Consider the following 23,807-nt stretch of genomic DNA (forward strand, 5'->3'; position numbering starts at 1 on the left):
TCAAGCTGGGCTGAGCTGGGCTGAGCTAGGCTTTGACGCTTTTGTCTCATCGATCGAAAACATGTGAAGGTTCGAAATCGCCCCATCCCTCCCGTTCGCCTCCCATCGCGCCGGGATGAGCAGCATTGGGATAACGTGGGGCATTGAGACACACAGATGGCGACACAAGGATCGAGGGATCAGCCTCAGTTTCGCATGCTCAGGCGTTCCAAGTCCTTGCCAACGACGCCTCTCGCCTGGTGCGTTGGGTGCCTGTTGATCCCATTACGTACGAACTTTTTGATATTCAGAACGTCGATCCTTTCTCCGCAAAACCCTCGTCGTCCCTTAAGGCCCTTATCTTTTGCTCGGTGGTCACACAAACCCGCACCCATCACTCATGATGCGCATGTCGTGGAACCCCTTTTTCCCCGCAAAAATTGGGACGATGGCGTGGGCGCTATCGCCCGAGGAATCACAGCATCCAATCAGCAGAAACATGCTGGGGCTTGTACAAAAGGGCCGGGGCAGATGGAGACATCCTAGCCCAAAAGTCTAGAGATGCCATTTCGGGCAGGAGCAAGAGCAAGAATAAGGAGCAAAAAGAGTCTGGGCCAACCGCCCGTGCCGCTCTCAGCAGATCGGGGGTAACCGGAGAGATAATAACATTACATCTGATACAAGCTAATCCTGGACATGTCATGCGTTCTTTTGTTCGTACTCATACTATCAAAAGTGGAATGTCAATGGGCCACTAGGTCTATGCCTCATTCCACCCCTGGTATGTAGGCGCATCTTGACATGCCTTGATTGTCCTGGCGAAACCGAGGGCCGAGCATCCTCCAAATAGCATCCTGGAGGCAGGTTGTTGCTCGGTGAGCACTGCGTAGTTGGCGCACACGAGCCTCCATTCCCTGCATGTGTCAATCCTTGTCTGCGGTTTCTCCCGACATCATCTCCCTCCACAATCTGCCCATGTCCCTCTTGGGTTTCTTTCGCCTTCTCTTCTATTGGTACCGCAAACCATCTATATAAGTTTCGCCAGGGTCCTTTTCTCACCCAACTCAGCCTTGTCCGAGTTCATCCGATCCAAAGTCCCCGATCCATATCCATCTTCATATATACAAAGCTGTGGGTAGCTCCGCCAAATTTGCTGTAGTCACCTGACTCTGTGTAAGAGCATTTCAAAATTCCCATGTTCAATTTTCGGCCATATTGTGGTACTGTAAACCTCTCCATGAGAATTTGGCTTGCATCCATCGTAGTACCGTCATTAGGGTCGTAATGTTGTGAAATTTCCAAAAACGCCGCGCTATGCTGCTGGGATAAAATATCGCCGGATTTTTTCCCCACCCAAATATGGCCGTTTAGCAATTTTATCTTCGATTCCAGCCCACATTCCATACCACATGAGCAATATCTCTGAAAGTGTTGACAGCATACATGGCCTGCCCGAAAAGGGTGTTGTTCATGGCTACTTCGTCGTCGTTCTCGTCGTAGGGCATGAACATACCGGACTCGGTGCGTCTCATTGTAGGATGATTGTCGTTGCCGTCATCTTCTTCGTCATATGGGGACCGATCATCCCCAAAGGAAGACTGAGGCTGCCAAGGCTCATCCACCACTTCCGGATCGTCATCAATTAGAAAGTTCTGGTGCGGCCTAGGAGGCCGCAAGGTCTCCTGGGATGGTGAGGGTGATAGTTTTCGGGCCGTGGGCCAAAATCCATTCGGCGGGTTAGGAATCTCGTGAGGCTCTGGGGTATCGGTCCTGTACTTTAACGTAGTAGACGGCAACGGGACAATCGTCTTGGACTCATTGCTGAAACTGCCGCGGGGCGTTGTTCGACCACTGCTCCGACCCGATCTTTGAGCCGGTGCCATCATTAACCCACAATCATCGTCCTCGTCATCCTCGAGGATCACGTCTTCTTCGTCTGCTTTGTCGTCATCTTCGGAATCAATAGCCTGGACTTGCCTAACCTCCTCGTCGAACAAGACGTGCTTACACTCTGACGGAGTTGGCACATCAAAAGCGAAGGAAGATCGGGGACCACTGAAGCCTGGGGTCTCATGCTCGGCAGGGGTGTTGACCACCGAACTGTCGTATCGTGGCAGAACAAATTCGGAATTTCCTCGTCTCAGAATAGGACGTCCACCAGCTGGGCTGGACTGCTGTATCCGGATGATATCTCCAGCTCTCTGTAACAGCGAGTGCTGGGACCTTGACCGTTCCAAGATGACTGCCGACGCCGACTTCTTTTTCAAAATGGGCTTTTTGGAGATGAAGGAAGATGAATGAGATAACCTGCTGGGGGGAGGAGATGTGGTGGTCATGGGTTGGAAGACACTTCGGTTCGTCTGTAGCGGACCGTACAGCCAAGTCACGTCACAGTCTTTCAGCCAATTGAGTGTCTCGGGCGAAACCGTTTTGAGGTGGTTTTTGGCCTTCATCCACGACCTCCAGGACGCATTCTCCAGTCGAGTGCCATTGGTAAGACTACCCCGCCTGTGAACCACGTAGCTCCATGACCTCCAGATTTCTTCCTCTTTCCATTCATGTGAGAGGTAGTCGACATGTCTCGTAGGCTCTACTTCTATTGATTGGTCGTCCTGAGTTTTCCTCCCCGTGAGCGAAGTATCGTCTGTGGGAGGACTTGGAACCTGGGTCGGAATATCGTCATGTTGTTCGGTTGAGACTGCAGCATCCCGACTCGACTTGACCCCATGGTCGGCAGCTCCGAAGGCGGGGAATGCCATGTCGTCGTCTTCGTCCATTATATCCCTCTGATCCAAAGACAAGCAACTAGCCGGCGTCGACGCATTGGAATCCCTCCGCGAGGAATAGGTCAATTGAGGGGAAGAGGGCGCGGTAGAGGGCCCGGAGTCGGGATATACTTTGCCATAGTCGTGGCGAGAGTAGGGAGAAGTTTGTGAAGGGGGTTGGCCGAAAGATATTGAAGCGTCTAAGGCGGATAGATCAGGATATGAGCTGGAGTGGATGGGATTAGACGAGAAATGCGAGGCTCCAGCAAGAGGAGCCTGTAGAACGGTCGTCATGAGCGGCACCTCATGAGCCCTTTTTTCCTTGGGCTCTCTTGATGTTGACGAAGCTTGACCTTGGGTGTAGAAATGCTAGACCAAGTAGATAAGTGGCGTAGATTAGGTCGAGATAGATTCAGAATTGAGAACTTGAGGAGGGTCTTTTTGGGCAGTTCGTCCGACGTCGTCTTTGGCGGCAGAGGTTTCTGCGCTCGTCCTCTGTGGGTAGGTCTTTAGACTGAGGAATTGCTTCGACGATATGTCAGTTACGCAAAACAACGCATAACGGACAGTCTAGTATAGAACCAGAATATGACGGCAGTTGAGGGTGGATGGTATGTAGTAGGGTAAAGCGCCCGCGGGGCTGCGGTTAGGGCGGACAATGGGCTGTTTAGAATGATCCGCGAGGACGCAGAGAGGGTTGAGAGAAGAGAAGAGATCGAGGATCAAGCGGCATGGATGTGCAGGTTTGACGTTGGAAGCGAGGACAGGAAAAAGAGGCGTTGAAAGATGTGTGGAAGGAAAGTGTGGAGTTTCAAGAGTTGTAGCGAGATGTATGTTGCGGCTTTGTGGATGGATGGAAAAAATGAGTGAGCGTGGGAACCTGTGGGCAGACTGCAGGCTGGGGTGGGGGAATCGACCTGGAGGAGGGACTGAGTCTCGAAGGATTCGATCAGAGCGAGGGGGTCACCAGCTACCCTTAGCGGCGCTATGTCTGGCTAATGTCCAGGGGGAGGGGGAGTCCACAGTGGTTCTGCTTAGGTGCCCACGAAGGCGCCTCCCTAGTTAGTCCTTAAGTGCTTAGGGCCCGGGTGGGAGGCGACAAAGACGATAATTGTCTGGAGCATCCCGCCGAGCCCGCGTCGAACTGTGGAGTTCCAGGTGCCAAAAGGCCAACCACAGGCCAACCATAGGCCAACTACGGGAGAGCAACAGAGAGCAGAGAGTGTCGTGCTCGGTATCCCGAACGCCCGTGCAGCTACAAGTAAATCCCTCCTAAGCACAGGCCTAGGCCTGGATTATTGTCCGGGGACCCGACTCTTGGAGGGTTTGCCCAAAAAGTTGATTTGAGTTGCATATCTTCCACCTGTCGAGCCTAGGCACATGGGCATGCCTTGATTTGACTGGCTTGGGAGTCGTCGGATATGACATTAGGTGCTGCAGGGTGCAGGCTCATGGCAGAAAAGCAGCCTAAACAAAGTTGGCCGCGTGGGAAGCAGGAAGGAAAGGTCCCTAAGATGACCCGGGCGGTCGTTAGATACTGCTATCATGGATCAGGGCTGGTGAATGCATGTACGGGAGGGAGATGTTGGAGAGGGGGGTATGGAAAATTCTGAGAGACGCAGATGTAGCCGCTACTCGTTCTGGCGAGCTCCCGTAGCGACTATCAGCGAGTCTTTGTCTGAGGCGAGAATTGCCTGTCGAGAGTTGTGAGTTTGTTTGTCCCTATAATTGATTCAGTCAGACAGGGACAAGTAAACAGTTAGAGGGCGAGAGGGGTTGTGTGAGATGAAAGAGTGGAATGACGACGATGACCACCTGTGGGCCAATAATCAATTGGCGGGGAAGCTTCATCCGAAGTGTGTAGATGAGTGTCTGCAGATGCACTTGAGCATTGAGCAACTGAGGCCCGAGTAAGAAATCGGTACCTCTAGTCCCATATAACTTTCGCTTAGGCGCGAGGTATTTTTAAGTTGAGTTCTGACTGCGCAGTGGGTGCACAGCGCAGATCAGATCAAGCATGGATTGATTACCTGAGCAAGGCAATTCCCATCTGTTCCAGGGCTGTCAGTCATAATCTGCTACCTTTGCCATCCTGCATTCTGTTAATTTCACTCAAACTTCCAATCATGGATACAACCTGCATCTCTTGTATCAGTACGACATTCCAGATGCATTGGCGACTTTCTTTGTTTCCTTGTCTGCTCGTATTCACTCTCTTCCCGCCTTCATTTGGCTTCTTGGTATCTGGGTCCTCTGTACCCCTCCTTCACCCTCCATTGCGACTCGCAAGCAGCCCTCTTCCCTGCAACTCAGACGCAACATCCCACGTCCCTCCCACTGGTGATGCGGCACACCTGCAAGCCACACACCCGAATCCTGCCTCCGGATAATTCAGGCAAGCCTTCCTTCCGACCTGACAATCTGGAACTTCCCAATGGCTTGTTGCTCTCTGTGAGAGGACCTTACGATGACAATGACTCTTGGCTAAGCTGATGGACATTGGTGAGACACACCACCTTTCTCGTGTTGGAAACTCCATCGAAACATGACCTGGCAGCTACATCTTGCCTCTTTCCATTGACGACCCCGGATAGCCTGGAGCTATGAAATTTTTATCGATGGTCCACAAACAAATGCATCCCACTCTGCGTCGCAACCATGAGCCACAGTTACGGATACGCCACCCGAAAATTTCCTGATATTGCTCCCGCTAAGACCTCAGGGCGGCACAGTACCTAGCCGCCTTTTCCTATCCTTGTCCAGACCCAATCCCCCTGCCCACACCTCAAACAACGAACTGGATGGATTTACGCAGCTCGGAGCATAAAATTCCTTTCACAGCAGTCGCATAAAGCTGAGACGACATTGGACAATGATGGCTTCTCCGCTTGCTAAATCCAAAAGGGTTCGTTTTCTGTGACATGCGCAAAATCCACGCCGGTGGCTTGCAGGGATAATGCATCTCTTGCCTGCCCAAGTGAACCTCTGCGTTTCAACTAATCTGACCATTCTGCTGCCCCAACTCGCATCGCACATCCAGTAGCGAATCTTGACTGGTCACTTCTTTGTCCACCCTTTTGGCGGAACGGGTGGTCGAAATATTCCACCCTGCAGATCCACGCTTAAAAGGATTGGATGACAGCGCAATATTTTCATCGATGACTCTCAGCCGTTGACCAAGGGGCAGGACATCATCAAGCCTCATCACGTTCTTAGCCAGGAGGATTCCGTCAACTAGCTTGCATCCTTCGCCACAGATGAGGGATATATGCACAGACTTTTGGAGAGTCACCGCCTTCCTACGTGCTGCTAATGAGAATATAGCGAACAGTTCATTCCACGGGAAGTCACTTCCACAAAATCCAAGCTAATGATAGCGAGCGATACGCGCTGATAAGGCTCTACTGAAGTGTCTCCAAAGGGAGTCAACAGATAATAGGCACTGAAAACCAAAGGCATACAGAAAAGGCATCAAATTGAGCATACTACGACTTGGTGTACTATGCGCATCTTGCGACAACAGCATGGCCGGCCGTCTGGGTGCGGCATCTTCTATCCCTTTCAACCAAGGGTAGTCTTCGTCTACACTGGTCGGCCATTGGCGAGAGTTTGATCTTTGTTTGCCAGCGCTGTTGGTCTGCTCCAAGAATGCCCAACGTGTCAATGCCTTGAATGCGCCCCAGGGTTCTCTGATGTCTAGGCGCTCTCAAGGCGCTTGTAGGCGAGGTTTGTAGCAACGATGAACCGTGCTGGAGGCACTCTGTCGTATACCTTCCACTGATGACTTCGTGACTATTGCGTGCTGGCTCATCATGGATTCGCATCATGGCAGGTTTTCTCTACTGCAGGGTCCGTCACATTCATACAAGCTGATTGTCAGGAATCCGTAATCTCCCTTCTAGTTCAGGTCAATGAGTTTCGCTCTGATGATGCTTGAGTCTGCCTGTGGCAGCTGGATGCATGTCAGCGTCGAACGTTAATATTTCTCTATCGCATGTTATCAACTCTACCAGGCAGGGATCTCTCGAGGGCAGGGATAACTGAGTATCAGTGCACCACTACCTCCATGAAACGTGTGTTGAGTGTCTCCTCTCGCGAATCTGTTCTGAGGAGGGTGATGACCCTCAAACATGGTGTAATGCACCTCTATCAAACTCCTGTTTTTGGACTTGTCTTCTATCAATCATCACTCTACGAACAGCGGTACCAGCTTTTACAGATGTTGGCGTGCAGTACAGATTTCCACGGACGGCCGGGACGGGTGCCTCTAGTGCGCCTTCTCTCCGATAGTCCACTTTCTTTAGCATGTCAATGTAGAGGTCAAGGAGTGGATGCTTGACTTAGCACTTTCTGTACGTCGCGGTGCTCTTTGGGCCCTCTGGTGCCTGTGGATTGCTGGCAGACACTACCAGAGTGCCCGGATGCCCCTTGTTGACTCAGGAGTGAGGGGATGCTGGGGACAAGGCTGTTAAACAAGGGGATAACCACTGCTGATCCCACAGAGGTTCCAATTATGGCGTGGGCTGAACAAGCATGAACTTTACAGAATCCAGTCGACCTACGGAATCAGATGTCGCCGACTTGTTCCGTCCTCTAACCTTCTCGTTCAGTATATCAGAAAGCCTGGACCCTTGGCTTTCATGCTGCGGGGGCTCTGGCTAGCGATAGTGTGTTGTGACAGCGGTACTGTGTACCTTAAACAAAACCTTGACCTTCTTTGAGGAAACATCTCAGGCAGCCAAAGTCGACATTGAGGAGCTCAAAGATGTGATTGCGTGGAGAAGTCCACCGCAACTGAGGGTGACTCGTAGGTTGGGGGTACGGAGAGAGCAAATTTGATCCACCTGCAAGTGATTGATGCATGTATGTTCATTCTCTCGTCACGTCCGTTGTGGGCCTCGCAAGGGAAAGTGAAGGCAAAAAGCAGGTGTCCACGTCAATCAATCATTCGAGCGTTCTGCTTGTGGTTCAACCCTGTTGCTGAGCTGTCATATCTGTGTGTCAAAACACAAAAGGCAGGTGGCTTGAGACTGGAACAGTGGAGTATCTCGACGCCGGGAATTCCTCATGGTAAAAGCCCTCATTATCACAGGCAGACTCGATACGAGAACTGCAGCATCTCGCCGAGGGGATGAGCATTTCAGCTCTGCTAGGACCACTTCGTGTCGATGACAGGGACTACGACAAGGTTCCTCGTATGGAGATATTTCCAAAACCTTACCAAAAGGGAATGAGTTTTGACGAGTTGAGAGGAGAGTGGTCAGATAGAGCTGCGTAACACCGGGGCGGGGAAACATTGATAACAATGGAGATATGGCGCAACGGCCTCGCATCAGCTCAAGGTTCAGATCCCTGCCGTCTTCATGGCAATGCTTGCACCTTGAACATGCCCTTGTAATTCGCACGTGAAAATCAGTCAGTGAATGCGCGAATTGTAAGATATCTGAGCGAGCAAGTTGGTCAGCAAGAGGCTGGAGGCTAGGAGGCCGAAACATGTGACATTCAACAGCTCCTCCACCCGAAGATCTACCGCCTACGGCCTTGGCAATGATCCTCTCGCTACACCACCACCACCAAGCCACCACTAGCGCCCATGGGACCAGCAAACTGCAACTGTGACTGCGCAGTGTGTATCTGTTGAATGAGTGGCCGAGACATTTTGCAACAAGCCACATGCAACACCACTGTCGGCGGTATCTATCATTAACCACAGGTGTAACTTGAGTACCTTAAAAACCATCGTGGGTTTCAGCCTAAAATCCTGATGTCGGCGGAGGTCGCAACAGGGCCAGCCTCCGGTGCTGGTGCTGCTGCAGGACCAGCTGCCAGGAAGGTTGTCTACTGCGGAGGTGCGATTCCTTTGTCCTCCAAGCAGACCCAATGGAGCGAGAATTGATGCTGATGCTAAATTTGTGCGATTTACAGTTTGCACCCTTCCACCTGAGGTACAACATACATCTGCAAAGTTCAAATGAATGTGGCTGGCAGTGGACTGACTCGACTTTGGACAACACCTAGTATTGCGAATTCGGCGGGACGGTCAAGAAGTGTGCAGAATGGCTCGAGAAGAACCACCCTGACATGCACCAGAAGTTGTACTCGGAAGGTGTGCGGTCCTGTAACCCTTTACCTTTCTATCGACCTGACGAAGTCTGCCACAGAAGCATTGAACGCCAATCTATCAGCTCTCTCCGTCGATGCACAAAAACGAGCAGAGAAAGATGCTGCCAAAAAGACAGCCAAAGCTGCCGCGGCCGAACAGCGAGAGGCGGAGAGAAAGGCCGAAGCCATCGTTTTGATAAAGCGTGTCGAACGAAACAAACGGAAGTACGTCACAGTTGTTTCAGGCTTGGAAGAACATGGATTGGATTTGAAGAAGGTAGCCAAAGAGCTGGGCAAGAAATTCGCGACGGGAAGCAGCGTCACCAAGACGGCTGCAGGAGGGGAGGAGATCACTGTGCAAGGTGATGTGAGTGATGATCTGTATGACTGGCTGCTGGAGAAGTATCCTGAGATACCAGAGGATAATTTGGACATGAAGGATGATACAAAGAAGAAGGCTTGAAAGGCAAGCACTGGACGACTATGTCGGAGGGTTATGGTCAAACCCCTGCGCCCACAACCCGAAACTCGTCAGCAATATGTGCCGATATCCAGGATGGACAGTTATGAATTGAACGAGGACAATGACCTGGTATGGATCCCGAGGTGAAGAGAACAATGTTCGGTAGAAATCGTGCACGAAAACTCCAGCAATATCAAACTGCCTGAACAACTCTCGACCTTTTCTCTACAGTAAGGCCCTTTGAGCTTTGGGATGCCTGGGAGTCTGTGAGGCTCATTAAATCCTGCCTAGACCGAGAATGCTTCACTTAGACTGTCGATAGCAACTCATTTCTACCACCACTGCAAGCTGAACTTCTCATCTAGGGTCTTCTCGCTTTCCCCTCTCCCAAAAACTGTGTCGCAGGTTTCAGGATCACAAATCCCCCTGGGAGGCTTGAAAATTAGACATGTCTGATCACGGATGTCCCTCTTCCGACAGCTCATCTGACTGGATATCCTATAATAGCAGCTCTTCTCACAGTTTGAGCCACAAGACCAGTACGCGTACTGCATTGCTGTCGACACTGAGAAAAAACCCATGGTTGACGTCATGGTCACTCTTGCGCTGGCGAAAGCTGGCCCCCAACGATGTTGCTTTTGGGCCTCGCCTGGCACCCACATCAACTGAAGCCGAGCCTAATGGGATTGCCCCTGGTGGAGTATCCCCCGTGGCTAGCCCTCAATCGCCAAACAAAATGTCCCCGAGCAGCCACTCAAGCAGTGCATCCTGGGCTCGCTCACTATTCGCTCCGCAGTTCAGGCGATACCGTCAACGCGAACTTCCCTGGTCATTGGCATCAGACACACCGCGCAACCCCCAGTATGGCGATGACAGCGAGATACCCGAAGCCTACGTCTTGCCTTCCGACACACTGACCTCGACGCCTCGACTGCCCTCGAACCCTCATGTCTGGTCAGAGCTGATCAGGATGGATCCCAATCACCCGACTTTGAGCCCCAATCTCACAGACCTGCTCACTGGTCTGTCGAGTTCAGAAGATGCAAGCCGGAAAATGGCAGCTTTCAAATTGCAGTCGCTCATCAACGATCCTTCTTTTGCGGAACATTTCGTGCTTGCAGGTGGCCTGCCTCAACTGCGCACACTCGTCCTCGAAAGCAGTGGAAATACCCTCGCATACAGTCTTGCAAGCTTTGCCAGGCTACTAGAGGTGGACCAAGGATGGGAGGCTGTCAACGACCGAGTTGTCCAGAAGGCAAGGCTTCCCCCATCCAGGCCATCACAATGAATGAGCGCCACTCACTGACTGCGGTTTCTACGCTCAGGTGGTAGAACTGGTTGTCTGCCAGCCTTTGGTGAATATTCTCCGGGGCGCGATGGCAATACTCGTCTCTATTGTCTCCCGACCGTACCACGCCGATCGATCCTCCCAAATCAACACCAACAACCACGCCGGGGGGTTCCAAGCCCTGAAACCGGCTCTCGCAGTCTACCCACAATTCCTCGAGATGCTGGTGACGAGATTATCTTCCGCAGACCATGCTCTGTGTGCGAATGCTCTCCAATTGATCAATTCGCTTATGCGAGACGCCATCACAAATGACAATGAAACCGAGTGGCCCAAATTCATCAAGAGAATACAAGATCTTGGGGTAATCAAGGCAGTGTATGTGCTGATGCAGAGTTCGGCCTTACAAGATTTGGCGCATCCCTTGCTTGAATTCCAAGCATTGACGAAAATCTTGCTGAGGAGGTGGAGAGACGTACCGGTTGACCTAGTCAAGCCGGAACATAGGCGGACCATCAAAGCCGTCCATCTCTCCAGCAATCCTGAAAAACAACCCGAATTTGAAGTAAGGAATGGGGAATCCAAATCAAAGCATAACCCGCTGAAATGGAGGCGACTTGGGTTCACGAGCGAGAACCCGGAGCCAGATTTCGCGGATATGGGCTTCCTGGGAATGATGGATCTTTCCGATTACGTCCGCAAATACCAAGACGAATTCCAGAATATCCTGCTGGAACAATCAGTGCTGCCGGAGCAGCAAAGGTGTCCATTGGCTCGGGCTAGTCTGACGTTGACGGCAATACTCTTTGAGCATTTTGAAGTGGACAAGATGGATCTGGAGGATTCCAAAAGCTACCTGGCATTGGAGAGCCGGACCAACTTTGACAAAGTGTTCAAACCCCTATTACTACACTGGAGTCGCCTACATGTTGCTGGATTACATGCATTCTTCAGATTATGGAAGGCAACGGGTGCCGAAGTCGACGATTTCCCCAAAATTGTCGAGTTGGTTCGAATTTTAGTGGAGAGTGTGGTCGGTGGAGCTGATCGCACCAAGGGTATCGAAGATATCGAGAAAGAGATGGCTGCCTTCGAGTACAGCAAACTTCGTGAGCTACAGATGGAACTCTTGGAACTGACATACGAAGACGTGTGGGGTCAGCATCTTCGAGGAGTCAAGGAAGAGCTGCAGAGCGAAGCTTTGCAATTCGTCAAGGAGCAAAGGATTCGGTGCCTGCTGGCCGGAGCATGGTTTCCCAATGGCACATACACGGATCAAGAAGGCGGAGGCCCTGTAACGGAGGATACTTTGGTGCAAAACACAACGCATGGCTATCGTTTCATCAGACTCTCCGAGAACCGCAAGTATTTGCATTGGGGCGATTTCGACGAAAAGGAAGAGCAACCCCCGTCCACAGCTAGTTTGAGGGACAAGATCGATCTATCGATTGTATCATCTGTGGTTTCCAATGTAACGGCCAATGACAGATCATCAATTGGTTCGGATTCGACGCTGAAGGAATTGCTCCATGACCGGTTTACCACCAACAAGATCACGATTCATGGATTCCTGCCCAAATCCCGCGGCAGCCGAGAAGGGCATTCGAGAACTTCCTCAAAGACGTCTTCGCCCCGACACGGGACCAAGGAAGCGGTCCTTCTTACCTTCCACCCGAACGGTCACAGCCTTGCCTCGGAATGGCTCGACGGACTTTTGATGCTTTTGGACCAGCAACCGATTACCGCTGAAACCAACAGTCTCATACATATGATCAGTGACTACGGGCTCAAAGTCCGGCTCCTGAACGTGCGATTCAATGACGAGGAGGGCATCGTGGAGGGTATGGATGGAATGGATGGTCCTGAGATTCCAAGCAGAGAAGGTCTGGACGATGACTACTATTATGAGATATGATTTTGGAGGATTGAGGCGAGTCACGAAGCAGGCGACAGAAGAATATTGCCTGACTTCAGACCTGTCCTTTGGATAAAATAGGATCACAGAGCTGGAGGTTATCTCGGGGGAAAGCTGGGCTACGTTTGAGCTAGGGATGAAGCTTGATGGTGTCTAAAAGCGAGATCGACTTGAGCGAGTTTTGTTGGGCGATTTCCTTTGTTGAGATACCCTGATATCGCAGTCAAACAGACGCGTGGTCGGTTGGCGTCCAATTCGAAACCATTGAGATATCAAAAGGTGGTATCGCTTGAACAGTCTCTCATGCAGGGGGTGTCAGCTGGAAGCTATCGGTACAGTGTCTGAACAAGCCTGTTCGGACTGCGCAGGTCACAGGTTTGTAGATGATAAGACCTGCGATGCGAGCATTCGCCGTCTTCTTCGCAGAGGCTTTGGAGAATTGGAGAAAGGACTCTTCCTCTTTTCATACTTTGAACTCCATCCACGTGCTGGTTCTTGGGCCGCGATTGGTGACCATAGCAATGGGTATTACCGCATTACCTCTTACTTTGTACCTGTAGTTGGGCAGAAGAGGCAAATGCACGGAGAAGAAAGATTTCGCGGTGTAATTTCCTCTCCCGCCGAGGCTTGCCGCCCCTCCAGTGCAGCTTCTGGGCAAAGGCTCTAGCCTGTTACAGGGGCCTTTAACCAAGATGTTCGTAGTTCTCGTAAAAGTCTTGAGGCTCACTGCAGCCACCCTAAGGGGCCCTAAGCCACACCAAGCCTAACTCCAAAGCCCAAGGCCAGAGGTGCACCCCGCTACTGCCCCGCGCTGGACCCGATGACCGAATCAGCGCAGTCGCCTGCGCCATCTTGGTTCCTCAGTTGGTCTTGGAGGCGCACACAAGACGGTCTTGTCTTTCACTGGTTGCCACCAGATCGACCTCACGCCCGCTCTCCCGCCTCCCAAACCAAACGCTTGGAGTAAGTTCTTTCGTCATGGCTGTGTTGCTCATTGCTGTCGTCAGCCTTAGCGATTCGGATTGGCTGTAGCAGCCGAAATCGACAGCAGCGTTACAACACAGCTCGCACGTCGTGTGCCTTTGTGTCCTTGTCGCGTGTCCTTCAATGGTCTAGCCAGGCATGCCCATCCGATATGGCGCTGGCTGATCGCTGCACTGACCGGGTCCTCCTCTCTCTACGGCGCCCACTCAGCTCGGGCCAAACGATCTAGCTTGGGATGTCAACTCGGCGACGGCTAGGGATAGTTCCCTCGTGCCAATCGAGGGAATGGTTTTCCAGTGGACTGTCAGGAATTCGGAGCGAGGGCCCACGTCAGTCCCCCAGTCCCCATGGGTTTTTCCTCCCATTGATAAACCTACTGTTGTCCCTGCCTCTGTATCTCGGTTTCTTCTGTCCTGTCACTCTCGCCAGTTCCTCTTGCGACAAAAGAAGATAAAGACTCGTTTGGGGCAAAGAGAAGAAGAGCCAACTTGTTCCTCGACTGGCAAGCCTTTTGGATAGGTACGACTGCTTGCGACGCCGCTAGATACGATATCCCTACCTCTTCAGGTACAAGCAAAGACCTAGCCGCCATGTCTACCGATTATCCGACAAAAGAGGTGGTTGAAACCCAAGCCGACTCGAAAAATGTCCGCCATCATCACCAACACTCTCTTAGTGAGAGAGTGCGCCATAGCATCTCTGTGCAGTCGCTCGATGAGAACACGGTGGAAGGCCAAATTTTCTCCATGAACGATGTCGATCCTGCTCTTGACAAGAAAATGCGCCTTGTGAATGATGTTGGTCATCCCCCAAACACTGTGTAATGCCTCGGAGTTGCGAGGGTAGAGACAAGAAGCTTGGAGGTCATGGCCGCTAACCAACTCGCGTAGGCTATCGACGAAATCGGCTGGACCAACATGCATTTGAAGCTCTTTTTCCTCAACGGCTTTGGCTACGCAGCCGACTCCTTGATTCTGCTACTGCAATCAGTCACTGCTGGCCAGGCCGCACTTGAGTTTAACCCTTCTTTTAGCAATGGTCTTACCGTGGCTGCATACTGTGGCATGTTGATCGGAGCCTTGTTCTGGGGATTGAGTAGGTTTCCCCTATGAATTTGAGGCAACTCCACATTACTGACGGGTTGAAGGTGCTGATGTGATTGGTCGTCGATTCGCTTTTAATGTCTCGTTGTTCAGTTGTTCGATCTTTGCCATCGTTGCGGGTGCGTCACCCAATTGGTATGCTCTGGGTGCCTTTGTAGCATTGGCAGCATTTGGATCTGGAGGGAATTTGATCCTGGACACCACTGTGTTCCTCGAGTACCTGCCTGGCAACAAGCAATGGCTTCTGACGCTGATGGCGTGCTGGTGGGGACTTGCTCCTGTGATTGCGGCGGCCTTTGCGTGGCCATTCCTCTCAATCTCGAGATACAACTGTACCAGCCACGCGACTTGCACCTACGACAACAACATGGTAATTTTGCCAGTAACAATCATACACAAAAGATTCGCTAACAGTTGCTCAACAGGGCTGGCGTTATGTCTGGTACTCAAACGGAGCATTGGTCTTTGTTCTCAGTATTCTCCGGGTGACGGTCATCCGGCTCAAGGAGACACCAAAGTACCTCCTCGCGAAGGGACAAGACCAGGAAGTTGTCAACACTTTCCACGCGATCGCCACCAAATACAACAGACCGTGCTCGCTCACTATTGAGCATCTCGAGGCGTGTGGCCCCATCAAATCGACATATGGCAAATCGCGATATGGATTCTCCGAGTTTTTGGCTCATCTGCGAGGTCTCTTTGCGACCAAGAAACTCGGAGTCTCTACTTGCTTGATTTGGCTGTCGTGGACCTTGATTGGTAAGTGCAGAAGGATAGCGTCTCCATGCCAGAAACTCTGGAGCTAACCACAAGCTTATCAGGACTTGCCTATCCGCTCTTCTACGTGTTCCTGCCCCAGTTTCTCGAGAGTCGTGGTGCTCAGACAGGGCAAAGCGGCGCCTACTATACCTGGCGAAACTACATGATCACGAACTCGGTCAGCATCTTTGGTCCGGTGCTTGCTGGGATAATGTGCAACTGGAAGTACCTGGGCAGAAGGTACACCATGGTGATTGGAGCTCTGATCACCATGGCCTTCTTCTTTGCGTACACGGCAGTGCGCACCCCGGCTCAGAATTTGGGGTTCACATGTGCGATTTACTTCTTTGTCAATGTATACTATGGCACTCTCTATGCGTATACTCCCGAGGTAAGTTACCCCAGATTCCAGGCCGAAGATCTGATCTGATACTAACGACATTGGTTAGAGTCTGCCATCTGCCCACCGAGCCACAGGAAACGGCATCGCAGTTGGCTGCAATCGGGTCATGGGTCTTGTAAGTGCCTTTGTGGCGGCCTATTCTGACACGGCCACAAGTGCTCCCATCTACATTTGTGCCTCCCTCTACATTGCCATGGTAAGTGGATGTTGTTCTCCAGGAATCAAGTCAAACAAAGTACTGACAGGTGTTGCAGGCGCTCGTGGCCGTTGTCATGCCGTTCGAGCCTTATGGAAAGAGGTCAATGTAGACAAAGAGCAGTATGTGATATGTGCCACGCGAAGAAAAATAAGCGATATACACGATATGATATATATTTATACCCGCCCCCCCAAAAGATATTGGTTTCCCCCTTTTGTCCAGAAGGACTTGTCCGCATGAATTCGCACGCGATTGCCACGAGATATCGCTTGGACATTTGCCGCTCGTGGATCACTTTTATCTTTTCTGTCTGGCTGCCTTGCGCGACTGGTCGAATGATCGACTGGTCGACCTTGATCCCAAATGGTTCAGACCTTCCTGATGCGGTTTAATGTACGCATGACGATCATTGCTGGCTTGCAGCGGGCGCCATTGACGTCGCCCTCGAACCATCCATCGTACCATTCAACTTTTGATCGTCCTCCTCCTTCCTATCTCTATGCAATCCACACACAACAGCTCCCATGACATTTCCTCGAACCACTGACCGCATTAAGCTTCCCCATTTTAGTCCCCGCTCTCGACACCTTTTCCTCCGTTTGTGATTGATGCAATGCCACATGAAGCAATACCAGGTGCCTTGGTGGGAACTGCTTATCCAACCCCGGCTTTTGCTTCATTCTGTGATGCAACGTCCCTTGAAGTCCAGAACCGCTCTGCCTATCAGTGCTATCGCGACCCGGATTTGTCTCGGTAGTAGTCCTGGGGAAGATAAACTGTCCTTCTGTCATTGATGTTAAAAGTGTCGACAGCTTCCTGTTTTGTTTGATGTCTGCAATCTCGAGGCTCTGTTGTCGGTCTGTGCTTCTCCTCGGGACAGCAACTCGACGGCACGAGTGCTCTGTGTAACAGATTCGACAGTCCTTGTTTCTGAGTTGGGGTTACATTGCTTCTCTGACTCCTCAGCCGCATCCTTCCGTCATTATCCCGCCAGGGCACGCGACATACTTCGAAGTACGTCAACATCAACCATGGGCGACATCCAAGGCAACGAGAAGTCGGTCGCCGTCCACAATGTTCCTGGTGGTCGCTCCGTCTCACCGGTGAACATAGAGGAGCGGCGGGCCTCGGTGTCGTCTACCGCCGCCGCAAAGAGAATCCTCGAGCATAGCAAGGATGCCGACGAGGCGATGAAAGCTTTCGCCTCGGGCGAAGTCGTCGAGATTGACGAGGCGACTAACAAGCGGCTGTTGCGCATAATTGACTGGCATCTCATGCCTCTGCTCTGCGTCGTGTATGGGTTGAATTACCTCGATAAGACGACCTTGTCATATGCCAGCATCATGGGCATCAAGACGGACATCAACCTCGTGGGGGATGACTACCAGTGGCTGTCCAGCATGTTCTACTTTGGCTATCTGGCTTGGGAGTATCCCACAAATCGACTGTTGCAGAGACTTCCACTTGCCAAATACTCGGCCTTTTGTGTCGTGGGCTGGGGCGTGGTGCTGGCATTGTTTGCCACCGTCTCCAACTTTGGCGGTGCTGTTGCTATACGATGTACGTGTCGTTCTTTGTGATGCTGTATCTGCCCTCGATGCTGTTCGTGCGACCGTCTGACGACGAGATAGTCTTTCTCGGCGTGATGGAATCAGCCGTCACTCCAGGATTCGCCCTGTTCACTTCTCAATGGTATACGAAGCGCGAGCAAGGCACCCGAACGGGCTTCTGGTTTTCCTTCAACGGCTTCGGCCAGATCTTTGGCGGGCTCGTCGCGTATGGGATCGCCGTCGGTGCTCGCAAGCACGGGACTGCCATTGCTCCCTGGAAAATCGTTTTTCTCGTCAACGGCTGCCTGACCGCCGTGCTGGGGGTGGTATTTTTCTTTGTCATGCCGGACAACCAACTCAATGCGCGGTGGTTGAAGCCCCGTGATCGGGTGTTGGCCGTCGAAAGAGTGAGGATCAACCAGCAGGGTATCGGCAACAAGCACTTCAAGTGGTATCAATTGAAGGAAGCTCTCTTGGATCCACTGACGTGGGCTTTCACCTTTTACGCCCTCACTGCCGATATCCCCAATGGAGGCATCAGCAACTTCTTTTCACAATTGGTAGGTATTCCTGTGTGATTCTCGTTGCCTGCGAATATGCAAGCCTATGTCGGCGCTCCTTCTAATGTCCTTTTAGATCGTCTCCTTTGGCTATACACCCGAGCAATCTCTGCTGTACGGCACGCCTGGCGGCGCGGTCGAGGTTGTGGCCCTCATGTTCTGTGGGTGGCTCGGCGATCGCCTTGGTCAGCGGATTCTGGTTTCGATGGGAGGTCTGTGCATCGCGATGCTAGGCATAATCCTCATTGTTGCACTGCCCCTGGGCAACAACGCGGGCCGGCTTGCGGGTTATTATCTCACCCAAGCGTCTCCCACACCTTTTGTGGCGCTGCTCTCCCTCATCGCCACCAACGTCGCCGGCTACACCAAGAAGACGACCGTGGCAGCATTGTATCTCGTCGGCTATTGCGTCGGGAATATCATCGGCCCACAAACCTTTAGGCCAAAAGACGCGCCCCAGTATAGGCCGGCTGAGATTACCATCCTTGTTTGCTGGGGCGCATGTCTCCTGGACCTCGCTTTCATTTGGTGGTATTGTAAGAGGATGAACAAGAAAAAGGAGCGGGAAAGGGCTGAGCCTGGATACATCAAGCTGGAAAACCAGGAGTAAGTGCTCTCTCACTGTTCTTTGCCGGTCCTTGCCCAATGCTCTGTCTGCAATTCCACCCAGAGGTTTTGTTGGGGGTTGAGATAGACGAGCGACGGCGAGGTTGGTTGTGGTGAGGTGCCGGTGACATGTCGATCGGTCAACATTCTTTTTCTGTCTTTGGGGCTTTCATCCGACTCACTTTTTGTTCTTTGTTACCATCGGCGTCGTCCGGGTGTGCAACGCAATGCAATGGCTTACTCGTGTTCTGCGCAGGTGGCTCGATCTGACCGACAAGGAGAATCCCGAGTTCATTTACAGCCTCTGAGCCAGCAGTAGTAGCAGAGGCCAGCAGTCTCCGAGTTGAGAGTTGGTTTGACGGTTGTAGTGACGATCTGGGAACTCCTTGCTGGTAAGTGCTTGTTTGTGACCGGGAGGTGTCATGCTGGATAGTGGATAGCTGGATGCTGGACATTTTGTACAGAATGGAAAAGAAGACGGGGCGAGCAAAGACATGACCTGGCGTCGATATGCCGTGTGGTGGTCCAAGGGGGACGTAGACTTTATTGTGAGACTCTCGGGGCAAGCCTGGCTGGCAGGGGACTGGGTGAGATGTTACCTTCTGAACAGCGATATACAGAGGGACGAAGCAGGAGAGCCATCCTTGATACCAATGACTGTCTTACTCCGTTGTCATGGTGCACAGCCGTCTCTTTCTGACTAAGGATGTCTTCTTCCCCTTTTTTCCCTTCAGCCTCGTTTCCCCCGAAAGCAGTAGGCGAGGGAAAGGAGAGAAGCCTGTTGATGATACTCTCTCTTCTTCGGGTCACTTGTTCAACATTCTTCTTTGCTCGTGTCTACCCTCTCAGGGCCCTTTTGACGCTTTTGTTCGTGTAGGGTGCACCCAACTCCATTTACGTTCCCGGATAACCAGGCCGTATGCCTCCCTCATTTTCAGTTTCTCTCTCTCTCTCTCTCTCTATGTGTGTGCGTCTGAGAACCATGTCGTTCGATACATGCTTCAAGTCTCCGCTCGAAGATAGTCTCACTTATGCCTCGCCCTCGCGAGGTCCATGGCTCTATCTCTCTATATATCTAACCACAGATGCTCAGAAGCCAACTAGCACCGGTGCCGCCGAAACCGGAGTCCCATTCTCGATCAGATTAGATCTGTGAAACGTCTTTAGATCTGATAACCCCCACATATCCACTCACACACCACACCACACCTCGATGTCTCTCCATCAATTTAACCTTTACGCTTATGTTGTTTGATTCTTTTGGCGTGATCAATGACGACCACATATCACTCATGCATTCATGCATGCATGCATGTAACTGCATGGATTCTTCAGACCTGCTCATGTGTTGAGGTTTAAAGTTTTTTTCTTTGGGGAGGAGAAGCCACTTGATTGGAAAGATTACAGGGCGTAGGATGTTTGCAGCCCAACCTCCATCTCGCAAACTCCACTTTCAAGATGGAGTGGTGGTGGTGGTGGTGGTTACACAACTCGAGACGAAGAGTTTTGTCCCGGCGGAACAAGGGAGGGAGGAGGGAGGGACCAGGGCAGGGGGCCAGCAGACGAGGGGGGAGAAGATATGAGATTCATCCAATACTCTTTGATGGATTGCAAATTGATCGATCCCCACACGACTTTTCTTTCTCCCTCTCTCCTCCTTAGTCGTCGTGGGATGCATGATGCGAGGAGGGGGACTTTTGAGGCCCTGAAGGCCTGAGGGTGTCCAGGATTCAGATTCTCATCGTGATCCAATACCCAATAACAGACGACATGTTTGTTATTACGACGCTGCTCAGTGGGTTGTATTAACCTTTGTACTACCCATGTAGAAGTAAAACTCCCAAGATAGAGACGGTGTAACAAGGTTTACAAGGTTTGAAAGTTTGCATCGTACAAGGACCTCTCCTCCCTGCCCTGCCCTCCTCTTCCCTCCTTTCCACGTTGTTGTTCTTCTTGTTGCGTTGTCACAATCCTGTGTAAGGGCGAAGCAAGGCAAAAAGCCAACGGGGGCAAAGAAATCAGGCAAGAAAAAGCGTGGAGGTGGAACGCTTTATGCTTTTTTGATAGGAGAAACCTTGCCTTTGCTTGCCTTTTGCTTCAGTACCTAATAGACTTTGTGTGTTGGTTCACCTCGTATTTTTTTTTACTGGTATTCTATTCCCATTCCTATTCCTTGCCTGCTTGCCCGACTGAGACTGAGATTGACTGCCTGACTTGCCCGACTTGTCCTGCGGTACTTTGACCTTGGATTGCGAAACTCTGATTCAAAACTGGCGCGCCCATTCAGACACGGTGGATATTGGATGACCTTCAATTCTTTTCGTGCTTCTTCGTCCTTGCGCCTTTCGTCTTTTTCTTCGTTGACGGTGGGATCGTGTCGTGGCACGTTGTTACTTGCTGAACTGTCCCTTCGGCTCTCGACTACCCGAACACCCTCACCCCGTTGTCGAGAAGATCTTAACGAACCGCCAATCCACTGGCACACCCTCAGCTGAAGCGAAATCGACACCAAGGGGAGAGCCCCACGCGCAAAACGAGTGCTCTACGGACACTGAGGGCACACTGGCTAAAAGAAAGACCGGGAGGGGCCCTTTGTATCACACCGCATCACATCACATCACATCACATCACACACACACACGACTTCTAGCCAGACCTCCTTCCTCTTTTCCACCCGCCCTTCTGTAATCCTTGAAAAATCAAAGATCCTTCTTCCTCCACATGCCGATCCGCTCCTGTACATCCTCGTCCTCCCAGTCCTCGACCGACATGTACTTTTTCAGCAGGGGTTTCTTGCCCAGCCACAGAGCCAGGTAGGCGCACAGGCACTGGAACAGCCAAGGGATCCACCACCGGAGGGGCCCGAGGAAGGTTAGGCCCGGCAAGACGACCAGAGCCGTGGCGGAGATGTGTCTTCTCTATCGTTAGAAAAAAGAAAAAAAGAAATTGTAGTAGCGGGAAAGCCAAGGCCCAAGAGCGTGGGGAAGATATTGAGAGAAACTTAACTGGATCAACATGATTTGTAACGGGGAGAACGGCTCCTTGCCCTCGGCCACGTCACTCACGTACAGCAACAGAGTCTGGAAGAAGAGCCGGTCCATCTTGTCGTCCATGTCTTTGGGGTTCGGGTGTGCCCATATCAGCATCGTCGTGTCTTCCTTTGCGCTCGGCGACGGCCAGATCTGGTGAGGCATGTAGGGCGCAATGTGGTGCGGTCGAGCGGGAGGCGTGGTTTGAGGTGTGTGGATGGTGTCGATTCGTGAGTATGTCGTCGTGGTGCCGAGCTCGCCGCTGAGCACGGCCAGCGATTCGGATTGTTGGAAGTGCAGGTGGAGTGGTGGTGCCTACGGACCCGAAGGGGAAATCCATCAGCATTGTACCGCTCAACCGAAGTCCGACCGTCTTTTGGTGGTCGAGTGATGCGTCTGCTTGTGGGCAGCGAAGAGTATACGCCATCCCAGAAACGAGATAATTACAACAAGGAGACAGGGGAATCGACAGACCTGAGGATATGCTTTGCCTTTGCGACACAGCGGGTGATCATGTTTGTACGTGGCTCGCATCAACACTCTGGGGAAAGAGGCCGTCAGTAAGTGCATCAAGATTGAGATGTGTGTTCCAAAAAGAGGTGTTGGATGAAGCACCAAAATCCATGTCCAAACGATGTCTGGTCGCAGCCTTGCGCGACTGACTGACTCCCCTCGAGTTCCCCTGATTACCGAGATACCAAGGTAGGTAGGTAGATAGGTAGGTTGGTAGGGAACAATCAGCCTGGTATGTATAGGTAGGAAGCAAAGCGCCATGGTTCAATGACTGCATTGAGACTGAGACCCCTGACGGAGCCTTGTCTTGCCTTGCCATATCTTATAAAGCCCCCCTTCTGTCCCTGCTCTACTTCCTGTCCGAACTCCAGTCCCAACTCCCTCTGAATTTTATCTCTTTATTCAAATAAAAACCAACAACAACGGGAAATAGGAAAATGAAATAGGAAAATGAATGGTAGGGTATCACTGGACTGGACTGGATACTCACGAAGCCTGCCTCGACGGCTTTGGTCGGAGAAACTCGAGGATAAAGGACCCGTGGTGCAGGACGAAGGGGCCGGCGATGACGGGTTCTTCATCATCTCCTTCCTCATTGTCTCCTGTGCGGGTTCCTGCTGCTCTTGATGAGGGTGCCGCGCGCGGTGTGCTTGATGCACTGGTGCTGGTGGCGGTGTGGCGGAGGGACATTTTTGTAGTCGGCCCCTGAGCGGGAGAGGGAGTACTGTTCCAAGGGAGAATGAAGATTGAAGATTGAGGAATGGTTCTGCGCTTTCGCTCGTTTGATGGATATAATTATCAATTGTATAGAGATGTAGATATATATATATGTACATAACAAACAAAAGTCCTAGTACTCAAAAGTACGAGGTAGTCAAGTCACAGCTCGCGAGGCTCCTCCGACCTCAGGTACAAGGCCCAGACAGCCATGACAGGGCTTACCACGCTTACTTGGCTAAGTAACCACGCCGCCGTTAGCTCCAGGGACAAGACAGGACAAGACAGGACAGGGCAGGTGGCGGCGGAGGAGGGGGCCGCTATTCATCATCATGAATGGCACCTAAATGGATTATTGCCGATTATTACTACTCGGTTCTTGGAGGCGATATTATGTACTCGCAGGCGATGGGACGGACCACATACCACATAGGTACCACCCAGGTACTGGATAATACTACGATACTACGAGGAGTCAAGGACGGTATGCACTCTGACCTCGTAGGGTTATATGTACTCGGTACAGTAGTTACTCCACGCTCGTTACTGGTACATGATAATATCCGGTGTCCGAGTTGGGACATTTCCATCCTAATAGTCAGGTACTCAGGTACTCAGGTAGGTAGTCAAAACGCTGGCTGGCTGACACGAACCACTCACTGCCATCCCATCCCATACCACACCCGAAATTTCGCACTGTTGGCACTTGACTTGGGGGGAGGGGAAGACGTCAAATTAACATGTCGCATTTCGCCCCATGTGGCATATTTACATGTAGCCTGGAAACCCGCTGTGACCAAGCCAGGCACAAAAAAAACTCAGGGTCATCGGTCCCAGAGCATAACCAAAAAAAAAAAAAATTAAAAAAAATC

General features: G+C 51.6%; 7 protein-coding genes across 7 annotated transcripts; 5 read left to right on the forward strand and 2 right to left on the reverse strand.

Annotated features, from left to right (window-relative positions):
- Positions 1–1,355: 1,355 nt before the first annotated feature.
- On the reverse strand, positions 1,356–3,038 carry AYO21_00327 (hypothetical protein; the record flags this gene model as incomplete). The annotated part of the gene is made up of 1 exon (XM_022650317.1): positions 1,356–3,038. The coding sequence occupies one exon, from the start codon at positions 3,036–3,038 to the stop codon at positions 1,356–1,358; it is 1,683 nt and encodes a 560-aa protein (XP_022517643.1).
- A 5,470-nt stretch (positions 3,039–8,508) lies between these two features.
- Positions 8,509–9,309, forward strand: AYO21_00328 (translation machinery-associated protein 22; the record flags this gene model as incomplete). The annotated part of the gene is made up of 4 exons (XM_022650318.1): positions 8,509–8,593; positions 8,670–8,689; positions 8,763–8,850; positions 8,906–9,309. 4 exons carry the CDS (start codon positions 8,509–8,511, stop codon positions 9,307–9,309), a joined length of 597 nt encoding a protein of 198 aa, XP_022517644.1.
- A 736-nt stretch (positions 9,310–10,045) lies between these two features.
- Positions 10,046–10,597, forward strand: AYO21_00329 (hypothetical protein; the record flags this gene model as incomplete). Its single annotated transcript, XM_022650319.1, has 1 exon — positions 10,046–10,597. One exon carries the CDS (start codon positions 10,046–10,048, stop codon positions 10,595–10,597), a length of 552 nt encoding a protein of 183 aa, XP_022517645.1.
- Positions 10,598–10,685: 88 nt separating this feature from the next.
- AYO21_00330 (hypothetical protein) lies at positions 10,686–12,512 on the forward strand (the record flags this gene model as incomplete). Its single annotated transcript, XM_022650320.1, has 1 exon — positions 10,686–12,512. One exon carries the CDS (start codon positions 10,686–10,688, stop codon positions 12,510–12,512), a length of 1,827 nt encoding a protein of 608 aa, XP_022517646.1.
- Positions 12,513–14,086: 1,574 nt separating this feature from the next.
- AYO21_00331 (hypothetical protein) lies at positions 14,087–16,069 on the forward strand (the record flags this gene model as incomplete). The annotated part of the gene is made up of 7 exons (XM_022650321.1): positions 14,087–14,293; positions 14,387–14,591; positions 14,644–14,969; positions 15,025–15,358; positions 15,421–15,749; positions 15,808–15,957; positions 16,016–16,069. 7 exons carry the CDS (start codon positions 14,087–14,089, stop codon positions 16,067–16,069), a joined length of 1,605 nt encoding a protein of 534 aa, XP_022517647.1.
- Positions 16,070–16,991: 922 nt separating this feature from the next.
- Positions 16,992–18,680, forward strand: AYO21_00332 (hypothetical protein; the record flags this gene model as incomplete). Its single annotated transcript, XM_022650322.1, has 3 exons — positions 16,992–17,520; positions 17,592–18,070; positions 18,147–18,680. 3 exons carry the CDS (start codon positions 16,992–16,994, stop codon positions 18,678–18,680), a joined length of 1,542 nt encoding a protein of 513 aa, XP_022517648.1.
- Positions 18,681–21,375: 2,695 nt separating this feature from the next.
- AYO21_00333 (hypothetical protein) lies at positions 21,376–22,908 on the reverse strand (the record flags this gene model as incomplete). Its single annotated transcript, XM_022650323.1, has 3 exons — positions 21,376–21,594; positions 21,742–21,967; positions 22,709–22,908. 3 exons carry the CDS (start codon positions 22,906–22,908, stop codon positions 21,376–21,378), a joined length of 645 nt encoding a protein of 214 aa, XP_022517649.1.
- Positions 22,909–23,807: the final 899 nt, after the last annotated feature.

The sequence above is a fragment of the Fonsecaea monophora genome (genome assembly GCF_001642475.1).
Source record: "Fonsecaea monophora strain CBS 269.37 chromosome Unknown Scaff1, whole genome shotgun sequence".
Classification (NCBI taxonomy): Eukaryota; Fungi; Ascomycota; class Eurotiomycetes; order Chaetothyriales; family Herpotrichiellaceae; genus Fonsecaea; species Fonsecaea monophora.